The 26,302-nt window shown below is 36.2% G+C and overlaps 1 protein-coding gene across 7 annotated transcripts in view; it reads right to left on the reverse strand.

Annotated features, from left to right (window-relative positions):
- SLC6A6 (solute carrier family 6 member 6) overlaps positions 1–26,302 on the reverse strand; it is a 54,815-nt gene that overhangs the window by 6,292 nt on the left and 22,221 nt on the right. For 6 of the 7 annotated variants that reach the window (XM_026723046.2, XM_026723038.2, XM_026723025.2 and 3 more), the window contains 12 exons: positions 22,107–22,346; positions 21,874–22,008; positions 18,885–19,119; positions 17,015–17,147; positions 14,790–14,924; positions 13,372–13,475; positions 13,138–13,262; positions 9,610–9,722; positions 6,236–6,373; positions 5,400–5,502; positions 4,590–4,690; positions 1,433–1,603 (listed from right to left, as the gene is read on the reverse strand). In XM_026723046.2, the coding sequence (XP_026578831.1) occupies positions 1,433–1,603; positions 4,590–4,690; positions 5,400–5,502; positions 6,236–6,373; positions 9,610–9,722; positions 13,138–13,262; positions 13,372–13,475; positions 14,790–14,924; positions 17,015–17,147; positions 18,885–19,119; positions 21,874–22,008; positions 22,107–22,335 (1,722 nt within the window). In that variant the 5' untranslated portion in view covers positions 22,336–22,346. Of the gene's footprint in view, positions 1–1,432; positions 1,604–4,589; positions 4,691–5,399; positions 5,503–6,235; positions 6,374–9,609; positions 9,723–13,137; positions 13,263–13,371; positions 13,476–14,789; positions 14,925–17,014; positions 17,148–18,880; positions 19,120–21,873; positions 22,009–22,106; positions 22,347–26,302 lie in introns of those variants that run through there. The other variant, XM_087923760.1, reaches the window with a different exon arrangement.

Here is a 26,302-nt window from a genome sequence, read left to right on the forward strand (position 1 = left end):
AATGGCTCTTTCTTTATGAATTTCCAATTGACTATCTATCCATTGAGGAAGTAGAGCAAGAGACTGAATAAGGAGCTTTCCCTACTTTATTTCACACACTTCAAATAGCAGAAGGATTTTGATTCACATGCTTAGTTAAGCAAGTGTGACCATTATCAAGCAATTTATGTATAGATGATGTGACAACCAATTGGGTATTCCAAAAGCCACTGTCTACAAGATAACCCCTTACCAAGCTGGGATGCGAAAACTGATCTCATCATTAGGAAAGTGTACAGTGTGTAAAAGGGGGAGACCAATTAGGAAAGTAAAGCAAGGAAGGATGTCAAATTTCCACTAGGTGGCTCCCAAACTCAATATTGCAGCTAATGAAGTTACCTCTTTCCACTCTGCACATGATACAAATGAAATGTGCAACTTTTATGAAGTGTGCATAAGGGGAGACGTGCTACCCGAGAATACCACAGGATTTCCTGATCTTGGAAATCTTTTTGAAATCTGCTATCAAAATTTATCCTAACTTTTCTGTGACTCCATGGCTAGGTTCTATATAAATGAGTCAGCCTGGTATGGTGTTTTAAGGCCTCCAGGCTAGAAACTGAGTCTATGAGTTCCAGTCCAGTCCTAGGTGTGAAACCGGCTGGGTGACTTTGGATTGGTCCTTCTTTCTCGGCCAAGGGCAAATCACTTTTGAAGACAGTGTTGTCGAGGAAACACATGATTTGTTCAGGAAGTTGAAAGGATACAAATTTGACTTCAGAACATGCAAAGCATATATATATTTGCATGTTGATTTTATGACACTATGTACTCAAGTACTTGAATGTTCTTTATATGAGAAAATATAGTGCAAAAGTCAAGCAAAACGCACTGATTATTGGATAGGGATCAAGTTCTATATCATGGTCCTGCCTTGGCGACTTGCTATGGTATGCTATGGTGTCCCCAAAATAATAGACATTTCCTCACCGTAGGACAGAGACACTATCAGGGCTGAAAAAGTTGAAAGTCTCAGCTTTAGGAAAATAATCTGGGATAGAACGTTTACAATTCTAGTGATACAAATTTGATTTGTTCATTTAACAGCATACCAATGTTTAAGCTCTCCTGTCTGAATTCCATTTTCCAACTATCCAGCTGCTGAATTTGTTTTAGCACACTTTTCTAGTATGTGAATATGATAAGACAGATGTTTTAAACATTGTACCAAATCTTGCCTTGTTCTAGTCAATACAGAAACAGACTAAACATATGTCAAAACAGTGCCTGTGCAAATAACCTCATTTGCTGAAATGAATGATTTGAGAACATCTTTGTAGCTGTAGAAACTGCATGCAGGCCCTGAACTGTGGCATTAAGGGATCAGGAAGACAGCTGCAAAGCTGTTTGGATGCTTAAAAGTTCTGATAGTTGATAGTTGTTTTGGATTTACCTCCAGAAGAGAGCCATCTGACTGCAGAATACGGATAACTGTAACCAGTGGGATGCAGATCATAGATGAAAGAGCAAGTATCCAACCCAGACCGATTGCCCACGTAGGGTAGATGTAATCCTTGTTGTAGGTCAGGGGGGTATACTTGACTAGAGAAAATATGAAGCACCCCTGTGTCAGGGAAACAAAACAAAAAAAGATTCAAACACAAGGAAACAATTATGCTTTCTTCAATCAACAGTTTATACAGTGGAGTAAGCCACCAACAGTGCTTCAAACACCTTTCAGTGGCTCCCTGGAGCCCTTTTAATTGTGATTGTTAAAATCAACAGAATTTTTAGAGGTAAATGATAATGTAAAACTCTAAAATAAGCCAAACGCCATTCTTAAAAAAATTCTTCAAACCCAAGGAGAAGTGTGAAAATTGTGGGTCCTCCCCTTCACTTCATTATCATATCTATTGTGCCCTTACTTCCCAAATATTACCCAGCTTTGATTTACATTAGCAGTAATTAGTCTAATGAAAGGAAACTGAAATTGACAATAAACATTTTTTTTTCAAGGACAGAGGGGTTTTGGGGGCAGGGGTCTCTTTTGATTCCTAAGTTTTCATAGTCTTTTTGTCTTCCTACAGATGGCTGTATTTCTTGAGAGTCTTGGGACTCTGAACGTACCCCTCTAACCCTTGCAAGAGCTTAGGAATGAATTAATCTTTAAATGGGGAGGGAAAACGTTCATAAAATTGTACTTTTTAAAACTTAGGTTGTGTTATGTTAAACAAGAAGTCAGCTAAGCCAGTTTTGTTTTCCTTGTTCCTTCAATATTCAAGTTTCACCGCAAGTATAAATAATTATGGTGTGCAGTAAAGCATGAAAATTAACTTGAGTAGTGTTACCACACACCACAGAGAAGAAAGGTCTTTTATATGTCCATAACACTGCCTATTTGTCTTTACCTTGAGTTGCATAACACACCGCCCAATCTATTCAGCTGTTCTATTACATTTGGAGAAAAGGATGTTTTTGACAAATATGTATAAGTCTGCTGCCTGGCTGAGCTGAAGAAAAAAAAGTAGAAATTTGGGCTCCACAAATGCCAGTGACTTTAAAAACAAGCTTGGAACCCTTCTCAAATACAATCTTTATACGCACATAGGATGTTTTTTTTTGCCACAAGTGGCTTTATAGCTGTTTTAAAAAAATATGCTGCCATTTTAGTTAACAGCTAGTACAATAAAAGAAGCACAACCATCAGCAACTGAAAGAGTCTTTGAATTATCACAAAAATCATTTAGTGATGGTACTGAAAGCTTGACATAGGTTCTTGCTTGTACAGTGCTCTGTATGTAGTTATGTTGCCTTAATTTCTAATCAACACTAAACCTCTTCCTTTCCCATTAGTCTGCCAACCAGCTACCACTGTACATTTTTGGTCCAGTGGCTACAATCAGAATTTCAAGAGCGGGTAGTTGGCAATCTTACAGAAAAGCCTTGTGGATATCGAAATCGCTAACACTGCGGTTTTCACCAACTAAAGTACTAATTTACCGTAAGACAAGCTACCTTATAATAACAGCCAAGACAGACTGTTTCCATGAGGATTAAATTCAAATTTCCAAATGTCCTTGCCATTCATATAATTCTTGCCCGGAGTAGGCATGTTCAAAACCTAGTCCTATCTCCAGTTTTGGAAGAGCTTACAATGCATTCATTGCTATGTCTGCCTTCTGCCTTCTCACGTAGTATATTTTTCAGCTAGGTCAGCAGGGAAGGCCTTGCAGTTGTCCAACACCTTTTTACAAATGAACTATTTTCTAAGCTTTGGAGAGGAGAATAATGGGATACTTGGGCATTCCTACTTAAAACAGAAGGGATGTGCTTAGAACTCAAACATAATGATTAGAGAAGGAAAATGTATGTCTTTCACCATGTGGGTGCTCACTGTAGAAAAGCTATTGCTGGTGGCATTTGCTTTACCTCCAATGAGAAGGTGGTTCATAAAAGGGTCTTTCAAGATTTTAATAGACAGATGGGTGATCTGGGATCTCTGGGCACAGAACAGGGGTGGGATTCAACTGGTGTTACTATCGGTTCGGTGACTGTGTTTTGTGCACGCTGTGCGCACACCAGACACGTGCATGTAAAAGAACCTTAAGCTATTTCACTTGGAGAGCTGAAAAGTGCAGTGTACAGGTGTGCAGGGTTTGAAAAGCCTCTTTTTCCCTGTTTTTTCAACCTTAGCTGTGCCACACCGAGCAGATGAGGTTGAAAAAGCAGGAAATAAAGGACAGGGAAGAGCCTGGGTGGACGGGTGGGCCAAACAGCAGCAAACACAGAACCGGTTCTGTGTCTGCTGCTCTTCAGAGCTACCGGTTCTATAGAGCTGGGCAGAACCAGCAGCATTCTACCCCGGCACAGACTCTTTGCACAACTGACTATTTTAGAAGTTTCTTTTAATTCAAACATAGAAAGTTTAAGACACTCTTGATTCCACATAGTTCCTTAGGCATTTTTAGAAAACAAAAATAATAGATAGCCACAGTCCAGTGTTTTGTTTGGAAATGGCCAGTCTTATCCAGAAAAAAGAACCAGACCAAAATACTAATAGCAATAGCACTTAGACTTATACATACCCGCATAGTGTTTTACAGCTCCCTCTTGGCAGTTTACAATGTCAGCATATTTCCCCACCCAAAATCTGGGTCCTCATTTTACAGGTCTTGGAAGGATAGAAAGCTGGGCCAACCTTAAGCCCATCAGGAACCAACTCCAAAATGTGGGCAGAGTTAGCATGTGCAATACTGCACAGTACCTGGGTCATCAGTCACCATCACAGTGATAGCCAATTAGTAAACAAAACAATGTCCACACAATCATTCAGTATGGATGCTATTATCTACATGTTCTCAAAATTTTAGACGAACCCATCCTTCACCTCAAAATTGCTCCTTTAATGCCAAAAGTAACATGTCAGCTACATAAGCCAGTTACAGGTCAGTAAAAATCTTGTAATCAATGAAGAGTTTACATATTAAACACATTACTCATTAAACACTTACCTATTCAATCTCATTTCTTTTCAGACAATGCAAGGAACAAAAAGCTAACTTACAGAAATGTTCTAAGTCAAGTTTAGGCAAAGACATATCCAGCCTTACCACGCAGAGAATTGGTGTGATTACAATCCAGCTCCATTTCATCCAAGGACCAGGCCTGTAACCAATCATATCTTCAATGGCATCGTAAAAATTGTCAGCGCCTAGAGTTTCAGCACAGAAGAAAGTAATTGTATTATTCTGCATATTCTGCCTATGTGTGCTCTGTAGCTATGCTAGATTTTCAAGGAGAAATGCATTTATTGTGTTGAGTGTGTGAAAAGCTCCATGAAAGCCTTTAATTTTTGCTTTTCTTCTACACTTTTATTCTCCTAAGCTTTGGTGTTCTTAAATTTGGAAAGGGCCTCCTTTATCTCCTTGTGTAGTTGATTCAACTAACCAGATATTGTGAAATAAAACTGATGGCATCGTTCAGACAGCACATTGCTACTTAAGGTATTCTATAGATAAGTTTCCTTCTTTGTACCAAGCAGATGAAAAACAATGCAGGGAGGGGGAATACTGTGGTTCTTGGCCCTTAAAATCTGTCCTTTTATGACTTTAGGAGGTCAGGCAGACTTTTACAGCCTTAAAATGAAGCATTACAAGAAAGAGGAAAGCAATGAACTCAGTTTCTTGGAGGTCAAGTGAGAATGTTTTCCAAGAAGTTTGAAGTACTTGGCTGAGTCCCCAGTATGCAGAGAAGCCATGTAATAAATTCCTTCCTTGGCCTGTAAGGGTTCATCTCTCTGTCCTTCCTCTATCCTCTATTCGGTTTGTCTCTGGGAACTATATTAAAGTGTTGCAAGATCTCTGTAGCTTTCAGTACTGCTGTAGGGAAATGGTCATATCAGAACTTAACTTCCAACTTACCATAAACCCAGGCTACAGCAATGCATTCAAAGAATGCGACCCACAAAAGGCATACACCACTAGCTGCATAGTAGTCAAAGAGTTGAAACACATACATGCCACCCTGAAAAAGGACAAAAAAGGAATCCCAGTTGGTATTAATGCACCAACACAAAGATACACATGAAACATGCAATGTAAAAATAATAAAGTGACTTTTATATTTTTAACTCACTCTTCACAAAATTTCCTGCCAGGAAATACAATTGCCAGTCAACTCTTCAAACACAACCCTGATGCGGTCTTCAATGAAATTGGGTTTGATACCCTTGTCCTAAAGCATGGTATTTTCTTTCATGCAGGGCATTGTCTGGAATGCCATGTTACAATATTCTGAATATGACATAGACATAATTTCCCACACATTCTATGTTTAATTAGCTTCTTTTTGTATCTGTCTATTTCACACACAAAAATGTGGTATATTACACAGTTGATTATAATCTTGTAGAATATAATGCTTCATCATAGCAGAAGTAATGCTATAAAGTTTGAATCGACATGAATCTAGATTGGAGTATGTGTTAAATTTAGACAGGACAGAGAGGTTTAAATGATTTGCAGAGTAATTCTTTGAAGAATTCTTTCTCTCTCTCCTATTTACTTGGGCAGAAGCTCTCCAGGTTTTTCAGGCAGAATATATGTTTCACAACACCTAATCATTCTAAATAAAGACGGCAAGGAGCATCTCCTGGGAACTTCCTTGTGCAGAGCACTGGTTTTACCATTACATCATGACTCCTTGCATTGTAACTTCATTGAATAGAAAAAGAAAAGTAACACCACTAATTCCTTACTTCAGTCACCATAGATAGTCCCAGAAGATAGCTGAGGAAACAGATTATAGCAATGAAGATTTCCCGTCGGTAACCCTTCCTTAGGAAGGATGGGTACAGATCAACTAACGAGGTGATCTGCCCTTCAACTTCAACAAACTGTAGGGGAGAATAAACAAATGAGTGGGTTAATGCAATGTGTTATTTTATTCTTGCATACAAATATATCCCTTATAAAAGAAAATTAGTATTCACCATTTATTTACATAGTAGTTAATGTTTCAATATTGAAGACTGGAGCTGATAAAAAGCTTTTAGTGGGTTTACTGATTTCCCTTTCACTTCCTAATTAGATGTGAATTTGGTTACTGCAAGCATCAAACTTATGAATAAAAGGAGAAATAAGGTAGTAAAGAAATAGAGCTGTTTGCAGACTCTCCAGGGTAAAACCAAGTAATTCTTGGAAGGAACTTGATAAAACTGTTTTCCATGGAGTGCCTGCATGACAACAGGTTTTCATAATTTCTCAACAGAAAAATATTTCTACCCTCTCATTTCCTTCTAGCACGGATCAGACATCCTCAGAGAAGGAGTTCTATGGCGGGTGGGGAGACACCCCCTATTTCCATGCAGCCTTTTAAACTGTAGATTTAAGAAAGCTGGCTTCCATTTTCCCTACTAAAAATTTAATATAAACCATGGTTAAATGAAGGGAAAATTCTAGGGGTACAGGTCGTCCTCTACTTACAAACACAACAGAGCACAAAATTTTCATTGCTAAACAAGACAGATGTTAAATGAGTTTTGCCCTATTTTATGATCTTCTTGACACACTTGTTAAGTGAATCCGGCTTCCCCATTGACTTTGCTTGTCAGAAGTTTATAAAAGGTGATCACATGACCCCAGGACACTGCAAACATCATAAATACATGCCAGTTGCCAAGTGTCTGAATTCTGATCGCATGACTATGGAGTTGCTACAATAGTGATGAGTGTGGAAAACAATCATAAATCACTTTTTTCAATGCTGTTGTAACTTTGAACGGTCACTAAACAAGGGGTTATAAATTGAGGACTAGCTGTAACAAACACTGCATATGTATACTTTTTGTAAATCCAAGCATATTAACATATTACTCTTTGTAAATCCAAACATATTAAAACCTTAAGATAATTTTAGTTGCCCCACTCTTCTATATTAATGTTTTAATAAAATGGAGCAAACAGCTATGATATATTAATATAAAAACAAAGCAAGATAGGCAATAACAACAAATGCCATTATTAGAAAAATAAAATTTAGTACTAGGTGAAAGTATGGAATGTAGGTGCTCAAAATGTTCACCCAATTATCTATGAATATATACACAGATACACCTTGAAGCATGCATAGTCCCATTTTTAAAAACCCTTCCTTTTAAAAATCTGTAATCTTTTAGCTTTTGTCTTGTTTTGCAGTTCACTTAGTAAAAAGAAACTACCTTTGTGTACTGGCTAAAAAGAACCCTAAAGAGGGGTTTTAGTAAATGTTCTATTTATATAAGTAATTTGATAATAAATCACACTTTACAGAGGGAAGTTTAGTATCATGTTTTTTTAAAGTAAGCAATTGTCACATAGAACTAGTTCTACAATGCTTTTGTAAGCTGACATTATTCCATGACTTGCCATTTTTTGTTTATTATTTCATTAAAGGGAACATATTCCCTTATTGTCCTTAATTAACATTTGTTTCTACAACCAATTGCCATTTGGCTTTGTATAGCTTCTTAATAATCCTTAGAAATCTGGGGTCTTAGACCTTGAGAAATTCTGACTTTCTTTTTTCTCCTGCCATGTAACTGTATCTAGCTTGGTCCTAAGCTGTTGTAGCATTCCAAAATCCAGCTTGACAGGGCTCCAAAAGCAAACAAAACATTAAGTGCTCCAATTAGCTTTAATTATTTGACACAGTGAGCCTGAACTGAAATGACTGAACATTACCAGGCAACCTTTAATTTACATAAGTACTTGGTTGCAGAACCACAGCTCTGAGAAGGTCTGAACATTCAATTTGGAAGTGATTAAAAGTCACTAACTGGCATTCAAAGATTAAGCCCCCAAGAACCATTTAGAACAAATGAAATGCTTTGCCAAATTATGAGATTAAGTAAATAACAACCAGAGGGAAAATTCTTCTAATCTCCACTCATATGAGAGGTTTTGAATTCAGTGAAGTTTCTGTCCCAGGCTAGTAGATTAATGCAACATTTTAACTATTTTCCCAAATAACAATTAGGAGCTTGTTGGCTTAAAATCTTAAGCCATTTCAAAGAAGTCCTCTCTAAAACCTTAGGACAGCTGTGTGACTTGTAATAGTCTGGAGATTATTAACAGATTTCTTTGTGTCACACAAAAAGGCCTTGAGAGGGAAAGAAAACAAGATCTCCCTTGCTCAGTCTCCCAGAAAACACAATAGCTGAAGACAGGCAAAAATATTCAGTGTTTACACTGATTCACTTATATCAAGGCCTTTGAATTATATAGCTACAAGAAGAGTGAGTAACCTGGGGCCATTTTTTTTTTTATTCTGAGTTTTACTCCCATTCCATTGGAATTACCTAAACATTTTGAGAAACAAATAGATGTTTATGTTGTGGAGGTAGGACCCCCAGTGTGACACTCAGGGTCCCACATCCCTGTTGGATTTGACATCTTCTGTTGTCTTTTTCTAAAATTTGGATTATTTTAATTGTATTTATATGCATTAATATAGAAAGAAGGAAGGAAGGAAGGAAGGAAGGAAGGAAGGAAGGAAGGAAGGAAGGAAGGAAGGAAGGAAGGAAGGAAGGAAGGAAGGAAAATAAAGTTGCAGCTTCCATATCTTATTTCCAATATTATTACTTGTAGCTTTAACACTTTGTTTTGAAGCTGCATCAATTGTCCCAACGAAGTGTAGAAATAAGTAAGATTTAAAAGGGGTAAATAAAGGCATAACAGCATGCTTGCTCTAAGCCAGGCCTATCAAACTGGTGGCCCATGGGTCGGATGCGTCATGCACAGGACAAGCCCACCCCAGGTCCACAAAGGCAAAAAACTTCATGATATATCACAATATGTCACATGACATGATCAAGTTAGACACCCGTGATCTAAGTGGAGGCAGAAACTAGAGAGGGTAGTGGGCATTTCAAGAAATTTTGGGGGTTCCTATTATAAAATCTACGCTGAAATGTCATGGTAAGAAGGCAGTTAATGAATAACATTGTCACTTCCTGATTAATCTTAGTAGGAAGAAAGACAAGTGATTCTTCTATGGATCAACGCTCCAAAGCAAAAAGTGTCATAACAATAATTGTATTTATGTACGGGTTTTCCTATTAAAAACCATAGACATTTATTACCACTTACTCACCTGGCTGTCCAGGCCAAGCAACAGAAGCATAACAAAGAAAAGAATAGCCCAAAAAGTTGGCAGCGGCATCATGGACACAGCTTTTGGATAAGCAATGAAGGCCAGACCTGGACCTAGAGGAATAAAGAGAAAGAAAAAGGAAGGGGGGGAAAGGGAGAGAATGTAATAAGTATTTAATTCATTTTTGAATGAAAACCTCCCCCCTCCACCACTCCTCATAAGTTTCCTGATTCCAGTCAGATCAACCCAAACCCAACTGAGGATTCCAGAAAAGAATTTATTCTATCTGACAAAGAAGCATGCACGGTTATACCAGCTCCAATCTAAAAGGTAAATGAAAAAAAAAAAAAGCAGAACCCAGCACACTCCATTCAGAAAGAGAGCTTATGAACTAAATGAGATGTAATTATTGCATAACTAATTGTTATTAACTTTAAAGAGAAAAAAAAATCCTGGGCTCTTAATTCTTTCTTGGGTTAGTCATGCACAACTTTTTCCTTGGACAAACAAAACCCAAACAGTAGTTTCTAGGATTTATGTCAGAGAAGGCCAGATCCTGAAGTGTTGTAAAACTCGAGAATTCTATTAATATCACATAATGCTGGGTTAAATATAGAAACAAAGGAAATGATGTAACAGCTTCCATTAGAAGACAGTAATGGCTTGGGAGAATATTCCAAATAGTATCCATCCTTGGTTACAATGGACTTCCAAATGACATGAGTAAATTCTTTCAATACAGCAATAATAAACCCATTGCAGATATCTAACATAGTCAGTGAGTATTATTTGCTTAGGATTCAAAGCAACAAATACTATCTGAAGATCTGTCCTTCAAGTAAGATTATCAACAGCAAAGTCAATAGCATTTTTTTATTGCTTTCTCTGTGGATTATTCAATAAAAACCCCAAACAGCCACAATTCTATAATAGTTATATGAGATAATTATCATTTTATATTGGGCTCCTTTAATTCAGGTACAATAAAGAGTTGAAATATGCTTGTATTTATTTAAAACTGATACCTTGACCATGATGGGAAAATACTGCACCAATACCTTTCATGCAAGCTTTTTGTTTAAATTAGACTAAGATATTTCTGTTTATTGTTCTTTTGCTATTCTTCCATATTTTAAACTGGAAAGTATGCTCTATGAATTAGTACATGGCCACTCACCAGGCATGCTTTTGCCATCTTCTATTTATCATTCAGTTTAACAAAATATATATTTAGAAAGATGCAAATATATGCTAAAAACCTACTTCACAGAATATATTAACTGCACTTTCCTCATTTAAATTAATAAGTATTTAATTACAGTTACGCCATTGATTCTAATAGAAAGAGATTCAATTCACTTTCTTTAGATTGAAGTTTTGGGGCCCTATCCTTGCATTATGCATTGTTAAGGTAATCATAAATATTCTGCTGGATGAAAGATCACATATGGTCATTATTTTCTTCTGTGATCCAACAAATATTCTGTTTGACAAAACCTTTTCCATCTATACATCTATGGATATATCTTAGAGACATTGTACCCCGGATTCATAACTAAGATGGCCCCTTCTCACATAAGGTCCATGTTATTCAATTTTATTGTTCACTTATTTATTCTACAGTGTATTAATTCTTTCATTAAGCTGTTTTAGTTAAAATCCTAACACTAAGTTCCATTGAAATGAATGATCTCATTTAACATAGTCATCAATAAAGCCTTGCTACCTCTTCATAGAAATTATGTTCAGTGGGATGGTTGAATAAGGCATGCAAAATTTCAGAAACAAAGGCTGCCATTCCAGAGGCACAGAGTAATCCTATATGCATGCTTACTCAGAATTAAGTCTTACTGTGTCCAGCATGGCTTAGTCCCGGGTTAGACTGCACAAGACTGCTGCCTTAAGAATGTGTAAACTAACTGAAATCAATAGAGTTAAGTGAACCTAGCTTTGTAGTGTATTCAAGATTAAAGTACATTAACAGCCACAGCAGCTCCCACATTTTCCAGGATTGAATATCAGAGGCGTGCACGCTCTGGACTTTTGTCCCAGCACATGCACACCACCTCTTTATTATTCATTAAAGCAGCCTGACTTTTGTGCCAGCTTGTGGGGGGCGGGGGGGGGGGGAGAAACATGAAGAGGCATTCCCTTCCTTTTAATGAAGCGGCTTGTCTTAGCAGCATCTTTCTACAGGGTCATGAAGAAGCCTGAGAAAGGTCAGGCAGCTTTAAGGTAGAGCAGAGAAGTATTGTGCTAGGCCTGCACCATTTTCAAAGCACGAAGAGCCTTAAGAAATATATATAATTACAGCAAAAATACAAATTTGAAATTAAGCATACAATTCTTACTGCCATTCCTTATCACCAATGGCATGGCACAGGAAGACAAACCAATTTGTTACATAACACAACATGGAGTTGCTTTCTGCACAGTACCTGCCTGAAACGTTTTTTCTGCCAGTTTAGCTGTACATTACATTAGATACAGCCTTTTAATGGGTGATTCACATGTATACCTTTTTAAGCAATTAAGACTCTTCCAGATCTGTATCAGGCAGACAAATAAAATACATAACTTGGGCAGTAACCATGATGGCCAATAAAAATCTCTCCAATTCGGAAAGACACTTTTTTTTTTAACCAGTTGCTGTACTCCTGTGCCTGAATTGCTGTTAAAGAGTCTTAGCACTACAGATTTCAGTAGATTGTATAGACTTGTAATAAATTGAGCATCTGGTCCAGCATGTCTTAATGTCAACTGTGCAAGTGCTTTTAGGGAAGTCCAAAAAAATTTGCATGCTTTGTTCAAAAGAAATAAGTAGGGGCCTATCCTTTCAGATTACAGAAAGCTTAGCTTTAAAATGCTTTACAAACACAATCAGAAGAATATATATCTATCTATCCCTGTATGACTTCCACATCTGGAAATATGCATGGCACATTGCCTTAGGCACATAGATACAGTAGTGTAACTAGGGAAGATGGATTGGCTAATCTAACTTCACATACTGGAAGTCTAGGCAAGGAGTGACAGGGAAGAATATCTTTTCCCTCTCATCCACTTTTTTTTTTTTTGAACCACTTTGTTACAAACTTCATCAATTCCATCAATGTTTTGTTTAAAAATATACAAGCTGCACTTCCAAAAGCCACAACTCAGATTTTCTAGCATAGTTTCGAATAAGATGGTGGGTCCATGGATATTGTAGAACGATGTCTATTAGAGATTTCATTGAAGCTAAGGCAGAGTAAGCCCCAAAGGGTCACCTTTTGATACAGTATTTACATTTCCTGTAATTCTGATTTAGTTCTGAGCATTCAAGTCCGTATTGTATTTCAGCACTTTTTTTAAAAAAAGTGCATTTCAAACTGTACTACTCAGTAAAATAAATCATTACTTTGTTTGCTGAAATACCTTTTATTTCTAAATCTTTTTCCTTTGAGTTTTGGGATGATTTAGCTTGTCGAACTTTGCTCACACACTGGATGGCAGTGCCCACCATCACTGCCACCAATACCATCGTACCTGACTCTGCCACATCAGCAATGTCCACCCCTTGCTCTTGTGCCATGAAGCCCAGGACGGAAAAAATTGCGAAGCCAGACACAAAACTGGTACCACTGTTCAGGCATCCCAGCAGCAAACAGTCCCTATGTCACACATATGTCATGGAGGAAATTAATTAAAGGAAAATTTGAACCCATGGTTCCTTACACATCAATTAGCTAACAGACTAATCCCCTTTGGTAGGAAACTTGCCTGTAACAGTTGTATTTGTATTTGTTGTAGCTCCCCAATGAAGTCATTGCGCCCAAGCAGATTGCATAGGAGAAGAAGATCTGTGTGCCAGCATCTATCCAGACCTAAGGAAATACATGAAAAACAAACTCAGAAGATGGTGCTTGGTATCAGTTTTAGCTATTAGCTATCCAATCTTTTCTCTCTCTTGAAAATAACATTATCATAACAGTAATGCTTCAAAAAGACCAGCAGTTGCTAAAAACATAAACATGTTGCATTGATCAAAGTTAATTCTATTACATATGGCATATTACAACATTATTGTATAAAAATGAACTTAAAGCAGAAACAGTTTGAACAAAAGCATAGGTTTATATACATAAATAAAAAGTTTCACATTTGCAGACAAAAAACAGAAATAGAAGAACATTTACTAAAAAACAAAAATTAAATTTGAAAACAGTTTTCATGGACTCCCATATTTTTAAAGGGATTATATTATATTCATCCCAACCTTGGTATTTTTTCTTATTGCAGCCTTGTAGAATCAGATATTCTAATCTAAGTAGGCTGATACAGAATTGCCCCAAGCCTTTAAAAGGAAGAATGGCAGCAGCTTTTTACGAACCCTTGCGGTTCTTACATGACTTTAAGCATGCTGCAAAAGCACTAGAGATGGATAGTACCCAATGGCATTTCCATTTGCCTTTTGGCATTTAGGCTGCTTTGCATCCTTAAATCTGATTCTGCTTGTTTCATACTTTCATTTTTTTTTTCCTTTTGAATAGACAGGTTTGCATTTCCCCAAGTTTAGGAAATAGATCTTGTAGCTGTCTACAACACATTCTAACATGCAATCTGTAAGGAGTTGAAAAGGTTCATACATAGTAAAACAAAAGCAATCAATCTGGGTTCCTGTACATTAGAAGGAAAAATGTTTTCCAAGCATTTATAAGAAAGAGCAAGTGGGACATTTTTAAAATTCTTTCCTACTGTAGTTATAATATGGTCTTTAGCTACCCTCCCATGGAATGTCCCTGTAAGTGGACAGTTAGGAATACTCACAAGAGCTTCTTACCGTTCCTTCTGCTGCTCCACAAATTTAACTAAAGACTGAAGCAAATTATTTCCCTTACCTTGTCCACAGACTAATACCAACAAAAAAGCTGAGATGCTATATTTGGATAGAGTCTACAAGCCTCAGAATCCTTTTGATACAAAAAGATATACACACATGGAAAATACATTAACATATTAATAATAGCTTTTTTTTACAAGATAAAATGGAAAACTGAACCACAGTAGAAAGCTTCAGTTAAGTATAGATCGGTTAAACAATCAGTAAATCTGCAGCATGAACCCACTGCCCTCCGTGCATTTTGTTCCAGAGTATACAGGGAAGAAATTATCACTATCTCCTATTTTTAGCAACTCACAATTGGATCGGACAGACGAGTGATGTTCGGGTAAAGGTAGAATTTGATGCCCTCTGCAGCTCCAGGTAAAGTGACACCACGGATTAAGAGTACAAAAAGCATGATGAATGGAAATGTTGCTGTTATGTATACAACCTGGTAATGAAAGGTAAAATAGCAAAAATAGAAAAAGCTCTTATTTGTAAAAATATGAAATTTAAGTTTATAGTTGTGTTATATTATTGTTGTAGTTATACAGAACTGAAGGTTCAAATAGAACCATGACAAATAAGAATTCACTACTGACTCACTTACAATAGGATAGCTACTAAGAGTTACTATAGGAAGAGCTGAAGGACCAAGTTTTTAGGGGTGGGTGGGTGGGGGCGGAATCTGAATTGATGGCACGTAATTAAAATCAGAACTGAGACGTGGCTGTCAATTATATTTAGATTTATAGGAAACTCTTTCAATGGCATCATTCACTGAGAATGTCATGATATAATGTCACATTTGCCTTGGTCTATCCAAGAAGAATCCCACCAGTTGGCACTTTTGTGTCTTCCTGACTATAGTGCAAAATGTTAACTGCAAAGAGGCTTTGGAAATCTTCATTAACCTTACAATTTCAAGTTAATTTCAAACTGGGTTTTTAAAACGAATGTCCTTTATTCTTTAAATAAGATCATATGATACCATTTGGTAATTACACCTGTGCTATTCAGTTTAATATACCTCTGTTTCATGGAATTGGTTTAGCCAAATAAAAGCTCTTGAGGTTTGTCTCCTTGCCTCTTAAGTAAACCTCAGGTGATTAACAGGAAGACACTAATGCCTGCTGAACCTAACAAGTCCAGCAGACAGTTTGATCTCTAAATTCAACATGTTTCACTTCATTATCATTTTCATTTTTTTGTTTTGAAATATTATAGGAATTACATTTGTAAGCATGTAAACAGATCATCCTGATTTTTAAAAGAAAACTGTCACTTAATCTTATTTTTATAAATTAAAAGCAATCCAGAGTCACCTTATAGGGGGGATGGGCAGCATAAAAATTTAATCAACAAATGAATAAATAAATCTTATTTTATTTTTCCTCCCCACCTTGCTCAATATAGAGTAGAGTTAGGTAAATCACCATAGGCTATAGATATGGTGGTAAATGGTAGTCATGGTAACCAATGAAGCTTCTTAAAATGTCTTCTTCTTTCTCAAGGAAAAAACAGTGCAGCTGCCATTTGAAAAAACACCTTTGAGACAACTATGACCTGGACGACTAAGAATCTCTACAGACATTCAATGGTAATCACATTTCTTTCACCTTTTCTCTATTTTTGGATGTCTGATGTTTCGAATGCGAACTAATCAGAAATACAATTCTATATATATCTACTATGAAGTAATATGAACTGAGGCTTGTACTCGAGAAAAAAATTACATTCATTATATTAGTAAATTCTATTGCCAAGCTAATCCATTTAAATAAGGGATTACTGCTTAAACGTAAGATAAACATTTTTAGCAGGTATCTTTATGAAATGTTAGGATCCATGCTTAAATTAAGAGAACATATTAAAGCATTATTGTGAAAGATCCTGATTATTATGTATCACATTCTTGTGCAATTTAACTAGATTTTTGGACTTCATTCTTTTACATATTTTTAGGATGAAAAGAGACCTACTGGTAGCTATTAACTAATTACCATTTGGTAATGTTTTCTCTTGGAAAAGTACTATTATCCTCTTAATAAATGATTATAAAAGATGGTCTTTTAGAATAAAAGCAGGGTTACTTTTTGTGAGATGGGTGGCTAGACACATTTGATTAATAAATGTTAAAAAGAATGGGGGGAAATGAAAAACTAGGCTTCTTAAAAGTTCTCTGAAAATGTTATTAGAAATGCTATTAGAAACTACATTCCCAATCTTTTCAATAAATTAGTCATATGCTTGAAAAGTTGAAAAGTTTAAAATAGTTGAAACATGACCTTGCTAAGGCAACAAGTTGTGAATTTTATGTCCCAAATTTGCTTCAGGTTTAAAATTAATTTCTGAATATCCTGCTTGGCAGCTGAAATATTTGGTTCAAAAGATACTCCTTAATGCTATAATTCTCTCAAGGTGATGATGTTTTGGAGTTACGCTTACTTAAAAAAACACCATGTCAAGCCTTTAATTAAGCTAAGCTAATCTTTAGAAAAAGAAATGTTATTGCCTGGCAGAAATGCAACAGAAACTTACTTTCCCGGTTGACTTCACACCTTTCCAAATGCAAAAGAAACAAATCACCCAGACAAGGAAAAGACAAAGAGCCAGGTCCCATTTGATAATACCAGGTTCATCAATGCCTGAAGTCAACCCCAGAACATTCCGCCTGGAGGATAAAAAATATACATAAGACAACCAAACAATTATATTACCAAACAATTTCACAGGCTTTGTTCAAAAACTCATCTTTGATAGGCAAATATAGTGTGGTGATAGCATTGATCTCTTATTTTCATATCCAATTGTTTCTTAATATATATTTATACTTTTTAATATTGCTTTCTCTAAGATATATGAACTTTATATATAGGTAGTCCTCAAATTATAACTATAATTAACCCTGAATCTTAAACTAGTTTGTGTGTTGTGAAGAAACCACTGGGCTAAGTTGCGCAAAAATTTCACTGAAGAGAAGAAAAATACAAAGATGTTTAAAAAAAACAATGGCTGCTTTTGAGATCAGATTTTTCTTAGTTTTTTGGGGGGGGTTGCTTTGATGGATTTCTGAAGCATGTAACAAACTCGCAATATTTAATAATCCATAAATTTTAATTATGAAACTCTAAAAACTTGGATTAACTATGTGAATAGTGCAAACTTTTGTTTACTGATATTCTTCTCACTCTTACCTTTTCAATACTATGCTTATAATCAGAAATGGTAGAATGAACAACTAAGAAACTGAAGCACATAATCACGCGATATAATCCCAAGAGGACTTGATACAAATGAAGCCCCATTTGCTTATCCCTTATGACTTATGCTCAAACAAGCATGAAATTTGCAACCACCATTAGTTGTACTAAACTATAATTATTATGCCTCTGATGCATAATCAATGGCTTTATGATGATTTACATCACTTAGCATGTAAAGGTGAGTTTTTCAATAAACCTAGCATATCTAAATTCCACTACACAAACATCAACATCCAGGATTATGTCATTAATAAAATGGAAGTTGCCTCCTGAATGTACAAACTTCAAGTGAGATAATAACAAATAATAGAAAGTTTTACACAGCTGGATTCACTCCCTTTAATTATAGAAGATAGTTTTGATTCCACATGGACAAAAGTCCTTTCCAGGAAATTATACTCCAGTGTCTTTTCTTGCACTGTTCTTTTCCATTGGGATTAGAGTAAGGAAGCTCAATTTTGAAGGAAAAGATTCTAGATGTGGAAAGTCAATTGATTATGCAGCTTGCATAATCCAACTAGTTCACAAAATACAAATTGGCCACTTATCTAGAAAATTGATGTCCTGTCTCCTCTCTAAATTCCCTAGGCATTTTGAATTACTTTGCTTATATAATCCAGTAAGCAACAAAAGACAACTCTGGGTCCCTAAGCTTGCCTATGTTTTGTGTAAACTTTGCCCTACTAGGGGCCATGATGTTTAAGGATTATCTAATGGTAGTATTTTCTTTGTTGGTCTGTGACTGTAATAAAGTCTAGTCTGTTCTATTTCTCATTCTGTCTTATTCTAATACAGGAGGCTTAGAAAGGAACCTTAATTATGCAGACTTCACTTTTATTTTACTGAACCTGTTCACACATTCTTGCATGATATAGAAAACAGAAAAAAATATTAATCTTTAGGCTTTTTAAACATTATGGATGTGAAATGTATTAACTTCCAAATGTTATTGAATGAAATCTTCCAACATGGCTTGCTACTAATGCGACCCACCACTGCTCCCCCTATAATTTAAGCAAGATAGTTATACCTTGTGAACCCATACAAGATTAGGCAATACTGCATGCTTCCTAATATATTTGTGTCTCTTGCCATTTACAATCCCTGTCTCTTTGCTGTACAAAGTAACCAGGAAACTTGCTTACTCCCAAAATTCTATGACAGGAGATGAGAAGTTAGTGGAATTGAGTGACAGCCACAGTGTTCTGTTCTTCCTGAGGGTGTCTTCCACACAGTTTTCTGTATTCCATTCTTGATGACAATAAGCCCATGGCAGGGTGTACGAAAATGACTGGAATAGATAGTACAATCCCCAAGCCAGGATGACGATGTAGTATACATTCAAAAGAGACACAATCACTATGGAAGCATAACCTATTCCTGTTTTTTTAAAAAAAGAAAGAAAATGTATGAGACAATTCATATCACCAAATAAACATTTCCTCTTGTTAGTTTAGAAGCTTCTATCACATATCTGAACGATTAAGGCAATAGTCTTCAATTTTTACATTGCTTAAGGAAGTCTGTGTTAGGATGGACAGTTGTAAAGAGACAGCATTCTTAAACCTTGAATAGGTTAGTGCTCTTATAACTGTATATTCCTTCATGGATTTAATATGGGAAGCCCCATTGCCAGCAGCACTAACAGCAATATTCTTAAGGAAAAGCTACACAGTGTGTCAGATATAAAAATACCTGAAGATAATTCCAACAAGCAGAATGCTGCAATTTATGCATCCTTTCCCTTCCTTTCTTGAATATTTTTGCAAAATTCTCATGGCTGCTAAGAGATAAAGTTTAACTCTGTTATCAGTACGTGACAACTATTCTGTTTGCTTTTTAAACACAGGTTCATTGGTAGATAAGGCCATGTAAGCTGCTATTCAAAATGTCATACAAGCAACTAATGATGTACCACCAGGAATAAGCCTTGATCTTAACCTCACATACTTGACATGATGTCCTAATAATTTGCAATGGATTTTGATTCAAGTAAGCACTGTGAGACACCAAAAGAGGAGAAAAAAACTGGTCTAAGCTACAGTCCCTTTACAAAATACCAAAATGCCAGGAACAATTTAATGATCTGTGAGTACATGAGCTCAGCAATAATTTATGCTGTCATCAGCCATGGTAACTGTTCAAATTCTTTTATCTTCCAGGGGCAAATGCCTAAATTTAGACATCTGAGGGAACAGAGAGAGAGAGAGAGAAAGAGCCGGAGGGAGGGAGGAGAGAGAAAAGAGAAAGAAAAAGAAGGAAGAAAAAAAGAAAAAGAGAGAGAGAGAGAGAGAGGAAGGAAGGAAGGAAGGAAGGAAGGAAGGAAGGAAGGAAGGAAGGAAGGAAGGAAGGAAGGAAGGAAGGACAGAAGTTAAAAGAAGGCAATATTTTAGATTTCTATTTAAAGCCATTTGGTTGTCAATTAAACAGGAACAAAACGGAATACAAATAAATAATTTAATATGTTAATACTGTTATAATGATGTTAATGAAATACTTAAATATACAGAAAGGTCATACAATATAGGGCCACGTTTTGTTGGGTGGGGGGAAACACTACTTGTTAAATTGTATTATTATTCTGCTTTTGAGGAAATTTATATTCCTTTCAGAATGACTTTAGATTTTTATTTAAAGTGTTTTATTTTTTATTTAAAGTGTCAAGCAGGCTTCGTCCTTGGACCAATTGTTCTACCATACCACTACTCTATTTCACCCTGAAACACATGAGACAGCTTTTCACATGGATAGAAGGAAATGAATGGGTAAAGTTTCAGATAAATCCCCTTCTTCGCTATTAAAAACCAAGGCTTCTCTGTTTTGCATAGCACGCCATCTACTCACACCCTTTCTCTGTAAACCTACCACTCTAACACAACCTCCTAGCACAGGGGTCGCCAAACTTTTGGACCTCAGGGACCACCAAACTCACAATTTTAAATCCCCTAGACAGAGACTGTTAGGAATAACATAGGTTACCTAATGTAGTTTGGGTAAAATAATATATATAAACTATGATTGTATGTTTAAGTGTGTGTCACTTTAAAACTGCAAAGCATGTAATTTTGGGTGTGGTGTGTGAAACCACCATAAGAGGGAGCAAGAGAACCTGATTGATTGCTGGCAATTACTGACAATTACTGGATTGCATGGTTTGTTAGCTGCGTGTTTCCCTCTACTGCTGAGTTGCTGAAGGAAGAGAGGAGTTTTTGAGTTCTTCATATCTCTACTGCGAGGAGATATATCACCGGACTGACATTTGTAAGTTTACTGACCTCTCTTTTTCGACACTGGAATTTGCAACTGAATAATCCCTGGACGGACTGACTAGTGAATGATATATGGACTGTTTTGATTATGATATAAATCTTACTGGAATAAACTATTTAATTAACACTGTGTATCTGTTTTACTGAGTGTAAACTACAAGAACGTTTATCTCACATATTTTGCCTGCCTACCTGACTGCCCTGCAGATCCTGCTAGGGTGTATCCCTAACAGAGACCCTAGGAAAATCCCCCCCCAAATCTGCAGGAAAATTCCCACCTCATTTTCTACCAACTGATCATCCTTTATTTGGGATCGCAGGATACCGTCTCCAGCTCTGCTCTCAGGGAGGGAAAGAGACTTTGGCTTCATGCAAGGAAAGCACCAGAAGTCTTTCTTTCTCTCCCCGAAACTCCACCAGAAATGAGTCTTTGCTGGTGCAGCCTCTTGGAGCAGGATGCCTTGCAGGGTCCCAAAAACTCATTTCTGGTAGAGTTTGGGGGAGAGAAAGAAAGACTTTTGCTGCTTTCCTTGCGTGCAGCCAAAGGCAGAAGAAAGAAATGGAAAGAAGCAGCCTGGTGGCCAGGTGCCTGGGGTGAGTGGGGAAAGTTCCCCACCTCTTCCCTTCCCCTCCTCCCCTCACTACCTCATGTTGTTTGCAATGCAAGCAATGCAAGCTTTGTGTTCCCACAGGCCATGTGGGCAGCGCAGCCTTGTGTTTCTGCACAGCCTGGATTAATTGCTTTGGGTGGTACTTTGGGGGTGACATTTTTCTGCGGACCACCAAAATTTTCTCGCAGACCACTGGTTGGCAACCACTGTCCTAGCACACTATGAATTAAGGAAGAAGTAGATAAATAACCCACCAGAGAAAATAGGGCAGATCTTTTCCCAGCAGGTAATTCCTCCTTCAGAGGTATATTGTCCTAGGGCCACTTCCAGGAAGAATACAGGAAGACCTCCCCCAAACAGAAAAATGAAATAAGGTATGAGAAATGCACCTATAGAGGGGAAAAACAGAAGGGTGATTAGGACGATTTTATTAGTAAAACAACCATTCAGACCAGTAACTAATGATGAGCACAATAAGGATACTCACCTCCGCCATTTTTATAGCAGAGATATGGAAATCGCCAAACATTGCCTAATCCAATAAACCCTCCAGCTACGGACAACAAAAAATCAATCTTGCTGGCCCATTTTTCCCGTTGTGGTGGCTTTCCCTCCGCCTCATCCTCAGGCCGTGTCCCAGGGCTCTTGCCAGGGGAAGGTTTAAGGATATCCTTGTGAAAATCTTTCAAACACTGCAGCTTCTCCTTTGTTGCCATGGTTTTGTTTTCTAGAAAGATCAAAATTACAATATAAGATATATAAACTGATTTACTTAACAGACCTTGCTCAACAGGTCCATCTGCTTATGCAATATATGTTGGCAAGCGCTTATGCAAAGTCAGTAACTAAGCCAAGGTTCCCACAAAATCAATACGTGCGCAAGAGAGATGCAACTAATGATTAGTAATATATGAATCTGCAAACTTGAAAGCATGGAACAACAATGTCTCTCTACTTTAACAGGTACAAGGAAATGTTTCCTAATATGAGGTTAGCATGGCAGGTTCCTGAACATTCTGGCTAGGCAGTCATTACATCCTACATTCACTGTGCTAAAGGAAGTGTTAATTTATGGTATTATGATGGCACTTTATTTGCAGAAACTGAAATCAGAAGTAAGCCTCGTCTTTTCTTTTTTTTTGGAAAGGAACATGGAAGCTATCTGTGAAAGCTAAGCAGTTCATGGCCTAGGACTGCTAGGAATTACTCTTTCCACATCCAACAAACTGCTGAGCAGTTTTATGGTAATATTAGTATATTAGTGTAATTCATAAGGTAAAGTTGCTCATTGTAAAAAATCTCCCACAATTACATTATTTCTTTCTTTTCACTGTCTCAGTAGTTTGTTACTTGCCTGAAATTATATTTTTCAAAAGAAAATCATACTTTAAAGATTTCCCAACAGAATGGCTTTAAATAAGCTTTTGTCAAATATAATGGATAATCCTAATAATATAAATATAAAATAGCAATTCAGCCACCTGTCTTGTGTTTATCCTGGGCCTGTTTATCTAGTCCCACATAAATAAGACTTTCTGAATTCTGTCATTCCTTTAGCATTTCATCTAAACTGTTTTTAAAAGATTGGCGTTCCTCTGATGCACAATAAAATTTCATTCATTCCTGTAGCAATGATTATTAATTAATGACATTTCAATGAGAAGACTTGCTTCATACCAAAACTAAAATACACTGAACTTTCATAAATAATCCTAGTTTATAAACACTGTTTTCAATTTAATATATTTATAATTGATAATATAATATCATTCATTTAAAAACAATTTTCAAGGTATTTTCCAAGGTAAACAGATTTCAAGGTAAGATTTTCTGTACTAATGAGCGCCATGTGAAATATTAGTGTGAGATATATGCTATTTGGTTTGAACTGCAGAAAAATATGCAAAAATGTTTTTGACAGCTCCTTTCTATAAATATACTCTTTCACATTTGAAGGCACAAGAGTTAATCCACTCTCACCATTTGTGTGAAATTGGTTTGCATTTAGCACAAAAATATTCTGCAAATATATATATATACAAGTAGTCTTTGACTTACAATTACAATTGGGACTGGAACTACACATGATAGAAAGCTGGAGGGGGAAGGGGTTTAAACTCTTTTAAAACAGAACATTTTATTTTAATTAAGTAATATAATTTAATAGAGTAATCCATTAATATAAAAAATAAAAACCATTAAAATAGAACATTTAAACCTAATCCTAATTAAAAAAAGAAATTGCCTTGCTCAAAGCCAGTGATTAAAGTAGTAATACTTTAAGCCTTTTTATCTTTCACAGTGTTTCATTAGTAAAAATACCTTTCATTTTTATCTGACTTATGGAAACTAGGAAAATTATTTGATTTATTGTATATGTCACTGCAAAAGCATAGTTTTCATTGTTGTACTGGATGTCTGGATTTAATTTTATGCTTTCTGAGTAGTAAACATATCTAGCTATCATGGTAGAGATTTGAAAATATGGCTGACATTAACTTGGCAAGAAATTTGCAACTAGAACTCCGTTGTTGGATATATATGCATCAGTGTACAATGTAAATGAAAAATTTTACATGAACTACAAATCAAGTTAAATTGGTGAGTAAACAAATCTGTTAAATGTATCTCTGAACATTTAATTGATATTTTAAAAATATTGTTAACAACCAACTGGAAATTTCTTAAATTCAAGATGTCTTTCATGATGAAATTATCTAAATAATATTTGGTTTTTTCTGAGTGTATCTGGATAGAAAATATATAAAAGAATGGAAAACGTCAGATAACAGTAAAACAAGTTACAGTCAATTTGTCTCAAATATTTGATTCAATAAAGTCATTATGATGGTATAAAAGAGAATGCTAAACAGGTATATTAAAGAACATTTGTAATTGTGTTCATACACCATGCTTAACCAGCTCTATCAAAATCCTAGCGGGTGTTTTTGCTTCACATGTTAGGCTTGACTAATTTTAAATTTCTTTTGGTATTTTTCTCTTTTCGGTGGCTTAGTGAGTTGCACAAATTCCCATTTAATTAGCTTAGAATTCAACATATTGCATAATCCTCAGAATTAGTAATTCACGAAATGTGTTGAATTAAGAGGGTCAAAAGGTAATATTCATTATAGGAACAGCAGTGGCAGTGAAGAACAATTATTATTTATTTATTTGTTATCCTTGAGAAAGATCACCAGGCCAAATCTTCATCTCCACTTAGCCATCATAAACATGGATAGCTAATGTTTCTGATCAGGAAAGAGAGGAAATTTGAAAAAAACAAAAACAGAATAGGGGACATTTCATATGAATTTTGGGCATATCAGCAAACCTCTTTTTATAAGCCCAATCGTTTATTTCCCATTCTTAGCTATTTCATCTACCTGCACACCAACTGTGATGCAATTCACCCAGTAGCACTCTTTCCATCCATGCATTCTCAATAATTTACAGCACGGGTGTCAAACTCGCAGATCACATTGCCGGTCACATGATGATTCATGAGATTTTTTCCCATTTGTAGAGCTGGGGTGGGTATGGCCCATCAATTTGACACCCCTGATTTACAGAAACTTGGGACATTATTATTATTATTTTTATATTTCAGTGCGGTTTAGAACAGGCAGTAGCACCTACCAGATCCATAACTAAGGGTAGCATTAGGTTTTTCCATTATCCGTGCAAAGAAAGGGACTGGAAATTCTATCTTACTGGGGCAAAATCAGGATGTATGCTAACGTGCAGAGTTATATTTTTCTTGACTACTAACTGGCATTGAATCAGCCCTTCCTCTGCCTATTGCATAGCCGGATATTTATGCAGACTCTTTTCTGCCCCTAAGTGGACTCTGAAATGAACATTTAATAGGAGACATGTGTAAAAAGCTTGTTAGTGAGCCATGCCAACATTTTCCTGTCTACTTCTTGGGAATGAGAGCAAGCTGGAAAAGGAGGAGATTTGTGATTAATAAACACAGAACAATAAAGCTATTGTAAATTAATCAGGTTAGTTAAGTAAAATTGAGATTGCCTGAATCCTTTCTGACTCCTGAATAACACAGAAGAGGTTAGCCAAATGTTAATAGCTTCTTTTATAAAGGAACATATTATTTCAGTTGTCATGAAATAGAAGTACTGCTTAAAAACTGAACACAGTTAATTTGAGATACTTATGCGATTTCTTCATTTAACTAAAGAAAAATTTGAGTTTTAAAAGACTCCCAATTTTTAAATCTCCACTTTTTTTAAAAAAAAATATTGATTTTCTAGTTAAGGATCCTGATAATGCCTAAATGGTTTATAGTGAATATGTATTATAATTTTAGGTTATTTTCATATTGGCTTACTAAATCTCTATTGCACTTATATTTTAAATTTTATTTTATTCTATGACCCAGACATGGTGACTACCTACTGAAGGAAATGCCAAGGAAGATAAAAAGGGTACTAGAAGATTGAAAAGAATTCTGAAATAAATAAATAAATATGTACGTATGTATGTATGTATGTCTAGGTGTGTTCGGGTCTTTTCCCATGTAAGATTAAAAGTAAGATGTTTTGGCGAGGTCCCACTCACCATCCTCAGGCTGGTGCTTTCGGCTTCATGAAGTGCCAGTGCAAGCACGAAGCCGAAAGCACCAGCCTGAGGATGGAGAGTGGGACCTTGCTGTTCATCAGATGA

The sequence above is a fragment of the Pseudonaja textilis genome, chromosome 2, assembly GCF_049901715.1.
Source record: "Pseudonaja textilis isolate UNSWEBS1 chromosome 2, rPseTex1.2, whole genome shotgun sequence".
Taxonomy (NCBI): domain Eukaryota; kingdom Metazoa; phylum Chordata; class Lepidosauria; order Squamata; family Elapidae; genus Pseudonaja; species Pseudonaja textilis.